At 43.0% G+C, this 6,883-nt stretch overlaps 2 protein-coding genes across 2 annotated transcripts; both read left to right on the forward strand.

Annotated features, from left to right (window-relative positions):
* The first annotated feature begins 2,417 nt into the window (after window positions 1-2,417).
* Window positions 2,418-2,909, forward strand: LOC117182900. The gene has a single exon (XM_033376015.1). It carries the CDS (start codon window positions 2,418-2,420, stop codon window positions 2,907-2,909), a length of 492 nt encoding a protein of 163 aa, XP_033231906.1.
* Window positions 2,910-4,380: 1,471 nt separating this feature from the next.
* On the forward strand, window positions 4,381-5,265 carry LOC117182901. The gene has a single exon (XM_033376016.1). The coding sequence runs from the start codon at window positions 4,381-4,383 to the stop codon at window positions 5,263-5,265; it is 885 nt and encodes a 294-aa protein (XP_033231907.1).
* The last annotated feature ends 1,618 nt before the right edge of the window (window positions 5,266-6,883 follow it).

Here is a 6,883-nt window from a genome sequence, read left to right on the forward strand (position 1 = left end):
GGTACATTGAAAAATTTCTAGAGGTACCGGCTCAGGGATCGAACCCCGGACCTCTGAGGTGAAGTCCGAGTGTCTAACCAACTGAGCCACCGAGGCTCCTTTTTTATTACATTATTATTATACGATTATTATTATAATATTATATTATTATCCAATAATTTGTTTTTTCGACCTAGGGTCGATACAAATGAGTAACGATACTAGATACAAATATAGACAAAAAGTAATCATGTGCAATTAAGATTGATATTCTTGAATCAGAATAGGCAGAACAAACAGCCAGCAAATGATAAAGGTCCTCTGATACTGACAGGTTGTATATAGGGCAGAGTCTAGCAGGGTAATAAGTAAATTTTTATTCTCCAAAACGTATACAACCCCTGATACAGCCCAGAATTCTAAGTTGAACAATAATAGAAGTTATATAAAAGGTAATCTAAGGTGAAGATATGATTGAAAGTCCGGATACAGTTTAAGATTGCCTTTAATTTAAGAAAACATCTTTTAGGATACCTATCATCAGCCATACCCAACAACTTCGACAACCATCTCAGCGCTGACTAAAATATATCATAAGCTAACAGTAATCTATCTGTCTCTAAGCAGAGGATAATATTCGGCGTGCATGTTGCGAATACAATTTTTGAAACAGCACCCATAGCAATATTCGCAGCAGACATTCTTTTTATCAACTCTTTATAAAAAGACCCGAGTCTGATGAGTTAACACCGAGATAGACAAATTCTCTCACTACCTCCAGCTGAGTGTGCGTAGAGGAATTTGTATTCACATGGCCAACCTTCGTGGTATACTGTAACATTTGATTTTGTTTCGTTGACCGTTCAAAAATTTTTCATACAGTATTGGGCAATAGGGTTAATTTTTGCTTATAAGTCAGCCTGAGAGTGAACGAATATGACTATGTCATCAGCATAAGCAAGTAGGATAACGTCACCTAAGTGATCTATTGAAATTCCATGCATACCGTGATTTCGTAAGTACTCTTCTAGGTCATATATAAAAAGTGCAAAAAGAAGAGCACTAAGGTTCTCACCTTGAAGCAACCCACAAGTTACCTTTACGGACGAAGTCAGACCCTCGCAAGTACGAATAGACATATTAGCGTTATCGTAGAGATTTTTTATAATTCGTATAAGTTTAGTGGACATGCCTATCCTTAGGAGTTTTCTCAATAAGTGATAGTGGTTTACTGAGTCGACAGCCTTTTTAAAATCTATATAAAAAGCAAAGATTCGTCGCTTTGGGATAGACAAATGGATTTGAATTAACGAAGTTAGTGTATAAATTTGATCAATACAACTTCTGCCAGGCCTGAAGCCGGCCTGATTTTCTGGGAGCATGCTTACCTCGTTGGGCCACGCAGTCAATCTCGTCAACAGGATCTGAGGAAAGATCTTAGTCATAGTATTTATAAGGGGAATTCCCCGGTAATTATGAGGGTCAGATTTATCACCATTTTTATGCAACATAAATGCATGTATTTTGGCACAGCTAACTGGGACTCTTTCGTCAGCCCAGATCACGCTACAGAGGCGCCCTAAGTAATCTACCCAATTTTCTGGAAGGTTTTCGAAAAATTCATTGGGAATCCCATCTTTGCCCGGCGCTTGGTTGCGTTTACATTTAAATAAAGAGGCTTTAATTTCATCAATCGAGATATTACAGTCGAAGGAGACCGCAATATGAATCTATTGACCGTTTTCCTAAAATACCGAAATTTATCGCGTCTGACGTAAGTTTGTGGTTTTTGTAAATCGAATCTTCATTCAACACCGCGAACGTTACCGCCGACGGACGAAAGCCGACTATGTCATAGCACAGCTCGAACCGGAGGTAATGACTACCACTTGCGACATAATCCAACTAGATCCTAAACCGGCCGACATTTATTCATCTATTCTGTTTCCGCGGAAGCGCGATTACTACAATTATTAAAAGATCAGGTATTAACGGAACCTCAGGATGGTTCTCCTAGCTAGCAAAGTCGATGACTTGCAAGAATTGGCCTAACTCGCTGATAAGATTTCAAACCTTGGTGCGTCATCCAACACAGATGTTACAGCAACTATGGTTCAGAGTCCGGAAGCCAACCAAATTGACCGTTTAATAGCGGAGGTCTCGGTATTAGAAGCAAAACTCAAAAATGATAACCGTTCATCATTTCGTATTCGCTCACGGCCGCGATCGAGATCGCACTCTAGGGACTACAGGAATCGGAATCAATCTGATCGCTGCTGGTATTATTGCAAATTCGTCAAAGACGCCTTTAAATGTATAAAGCCATGCTCCTGGGTGACTAACAAAACACAAACTCAGGAAAACTAAACGAGTTTACTCACGTAGAGATAGTGGGTTTCGGCGGTAAATCAAAACGTCTCCATATTAGAGATAGGGAAATGGGCATGATTTTCTTCGTGGATATGGGGTCAGATATATCAATCCTTCCCGCAAAACAAAACGTCAGTAAAAAAACAGAAGAGCTTGTCTTATTTGCCGCAAATAACACTCGAATCCTAACGTATGAACAAAGTCGATTGTCTCTGAGCCTCGGTCTTCGCCGAGATTTTGGGTGGAATTTTTGCGTAGCAGCAGTGCCTTACCCAATCATAGGCGCCGACCTCCTGGCTCACTATGGGTTGCTAGTCGACGAACGTAACCGCGAACTAATCGATCCCATGACCAATTCATGCGTCATGAGGTTCGTAAAAAGCGCTCCGATCCACACACTTAGCACCATAGATCGCACTTTAGAGTACTCAAAGGTACTAACCGAGTTTCCGGAGGTGACCAACCTGTCTCAGGTGTCCTCACGTTTACCGGACGGTACTGTTCACCACATTCTTACTCGTGGCCCACCAGTATTGGAAAGGGCTCGTCGCCTAAACTAGGAAAAACTGACGGCTGCAAAAGCTCAGTTCAAATACGAAGTAGAACAGGGTATCTGCAGACCCTCAAGTAGTCCGTGGGCTTCACCGATTTACGTAACCCGTAGGAGCAACGGTCAGTGGAGGATCTGTGCTTACCACCGTCGCCTGAACGCCGTGATGTTGCCGGAACGATACCCGGTTATCTACCTGCATGACTTTTCGGCCAACCTCTATAGGAAGTCGGTCTTCTCAAAGCTCGATCTGCAAACTGCGTACCAACAAATCCCTATCGCGGAAAACGACATACAAAAAACCGCTGTAATCTCTACTTTCGGGCTCTTCGAGTACGTTGTAATGACATGCGGCTTACGTATCGTGGGTCAATCATTTCAGAGTTACATTTTCCAGGCCTTAGGCGATCTGGACTTTGTGTTTGCATATATAGATGACATGCTCATCGCGTCCTCGGATTTCGAGAAGCATGAACGTCACCTGCGCGCGGTCCTCCAAAACCTAAAAAAATTCTCCCAGCGCATTAACGCGGACAAATGTCAGTTTGGACAGACGGAAATAAAATTCTCGGGTCACTTCATTACCAGAAAGGGCTTCAAACCAACTCCAGAAAAAGTCACAGCAATTATCGAGTATCCCAAGCCCCCAACCGTCGTTGAACTGCGCCGATTCCTCGGTATCGCGAACTCCCACCGCCGCAGTCTCCATCACGCAGCACAAATTCAGGAACCCCTTAAAAAGTTCCTAGTCAACTCGCGAAAAAACGATAAACGCGCGATACTGTGGAACCTCGAGGCTGAGGCAGCCTTTAAAGGGTTAAACGCGATATTTCAGAGGTCGCTAGTCTTTCACACCCTTCCCAAGAAGCGGAGACACTCTTGGTCACCGACGCGTCCGACACAGGCATTTGAGCATCACTCGAGCAGCTTCTCAGCGGCGGGTGGAGCCCCGTCGCATTCTTTTCTAGGAAGTTAAGTCAGGCTCAATGCAATTATAGCACGTACGACAGAGAACTAACTACGGTTTATGAGGCCGTGAAATATTTTTTCCACTTCTTAGAAGGGCGCGAGTTCAAAGTCGCATCGGATCATAAGCCGTTCATATACGCCTTCATGCAAAGCTCCGCAAAAGCCTCTCCCCAGCAGCAGCACCAGTTGTCTTACATTTCTCAATTCACAACCGCTATTGAACACCTTCCCGGTATCCATAATGTGATTGCGGACACCCTCTCAAGAGTGGATTCCCTCACCGGGGCCGAGAAAGAAATGACACTCCCAGCAGAGTTCCGACTCACTGAGCTCGCGGAGGCCCGGTAGGCTGAACCTGAATTGCGCCCGATAATTCCAACGATCTTACGGAAAGGAGCGTTTGACGTGTTTCAAAAACCATCGCACCCGAGGGCTAAAGTGACTAAAAGTGTAATCTCACAGAAATACGTTTGGCCATCTATGCACAAAGATATATCCAAATGAGCGAAAACATGCCTGGACTGTCAGAGCTCCAAGTTACACGTCATACCATTCTTAAACCGGCACAGTTTGTCACTCCAGAAGCAAGATTCAGACACGTCCATATGGACAACGTGGGTCGGCTACCCGATTGCGAGGGACACAAATACATCCTCACCATCATCGACCGTTTCTCCCGATGGACAGAAGCTATACCTCTTTGGAATTTTGAGGCTGCCACCGTCTGTAGAGCTTTTTTCGGCGGGCGAGTCACTCGATTCCGTTCCCCGAAAACACTCTCAACCGACCAAGGACGGAAATTTGAATACCGTCGCTCAGAGTCCTTACTTAAGCTAGTGGGTTGCCGTCGAATTCGAATCACACCGTACGATCCGGCCTCAAATGGCATGATAGAGCGCTTTCGTCGCGCATTAAAGGCAGCAATAATGTGTCACGCCACGCGTGAGTGGATGCTCATGTTGTCAACGGTCATGCTTGGTCTTAGAACGAGCGTTTTGGACTGCGGGTCATCCTCAGCCGAATATCTTTACGGGACAACCCTCCGCATACACGGTGAATTCGTTATTCCCGACGTTCGCACTCCTGATGCTCAGGCATTTTTGGACGAATTTCGAGTTCACATGAAAAGTGTCAAACCAATACCAGTCGATCACAGATACAAGGAGGCATGTTTCGTGCAAAAATCTCTAGCCACCTGCTCACACGTTTTCCTACGCTTGAGTGCAGCCAGAAGGTCGCCCGACCCCCCATATTCGGGAACACATCGGGTTTCCAAGAGAATAGGATATCGCGTTATAAAAATCGACGTCGACGGAACAGGTCACCCACGCCCTCAGCACTACATTCCTTTAATCCTGCGAAAATCTGCGAAGAAAAGACTGAACTTCAACATATAAGGTTGACACAACGTCTTCACGTCTCTTTAAATCCTAACATAATATTAGATATAAACAAATATTTCGACTGCCTCACACGTTGTAATTGTCTTGCCTTGTATAATTTTTTTCCTAGTTGTAGTAATATGCATTTTTAAAGAATGGCTTTAAAAAACGCAAAATATGGGTCAATTGAAATTTCCAAAAAAATAAAATAGAAAAAGATGTACAATTCTCTCGACAAAAGAACAAATTTCATTATTTAAATGACTTCGCTCATACATGTAATGAAAAAATGAGTCATACATCACAATTTTACATCGCAAATATAATTTTTGTAGATAGGATTATAAGGGTAAGCGAAACTCATGCATATATACGTGAAATATTTTTCTAAAAGATAAAACTCTTAATGAAGACATAGCGAATAATGAAGTAAAGGGTGAAACTAAACTAAACGCTGTTCTGAATTCGAATTTTTGTACCAAAATGTCACCAAATCCAGTGCAATACCGAATGTTCCTATATATATAAAAAAAATACAAAATCATACACGTTAACCAACGATATTCTCATTTATCGACAACAGGATAAAAAGTTACTAGATTGTTTGAAATAGATTTTCTTCCCGAACCTATGTAATCTCTTCAATAACAAAAAAAATAGTATTGTAATTACTAGGAGAGTAGTGTGTGGAGAGCGACTACTTCCCGCTACGCACCTGGTCAACCTCATCTCCTCACGCGTCTGCGTGGAGTTTCTCGGGTCGCGCCAACGCTGGGTGCTACGGCACTTCTCTACTATTGGTCTCTAGTGCTTCGACTAATAAAGAGTTGACGATGAATAGTGATTGCTCCGTCTCATTAAACCTGTGTGATGGATAGATCGTAGATCTATGAAAAATAGGAATTCACCGCCCAATTATCTAACTGAATTCCCATAGTTGGAAGCATTTGGCGCCTTACCAGCGGCTATGCGCACAGACTAATCTGCGCAGTTTCGGTAAAACGTCATTCTGTAAATTGTCCTTGATTTGTATGTACTTATTTTGCCGAGCGCCCAATAAAACAAATTCATTGCATCGACGGATTCAATCAAAAATTGAAACGTTCAGTCCTTTATTATTTTAAGAATGCAGATTGAATTCCTGCATATACATCAAAAAACGTATTTTATGTGTTACACACATCTGAGTTTCGAGTTTTGATCAAACACTACTATCTTCGCAAGAAAACGATATCCGAGACCAAGGTCAAGCTGGATAAGCATTACTCGGACTCTACACCGTCGATTGGAACGATTCATAAGTGGTTCATCGAGTTTCGCTGTGGCCGTACGAGCACAGTTGATGCTGAACGATCTGGGCGCCCAAAAGTGGTCACTACACCAGAAAATGTCGAAAAAATCCATGATATGATGTTGAATGATCCCAAAGTGAAATTGAGAAAGGTAGCTAATGCTGTAGGCATATCATTGGAACGTGTGGGCAATATCGTGCATTCAGTTTTGGGCATGAAGAAGCTCTGTGCGCGATGGTTGCCGCGTTTGCTCACAGTGGACCAAAAACGACTTCGTGTGACAACTTCCCAGCAGAATTTGGCATTATTTTCGCGTAAGCCGACCGAGTTTTTGCGCCGAT

Source organism: Belonocnema kinseyi, chromosome 2 (genome assembly GCF_010883055.1).
Source record: "Belonocnema kinseyi isolate 2016_QV_RU_SX_M_011 chromosome 2, B_treatae_v1, whole genome shotgun sequence".
Lineage (NCBI taxonomy): Eukaryota > Metazoa > Arthropoda > Insecta > Hymenoptera > Cynipidae > Belonocnema > Belonocnema kinseyi.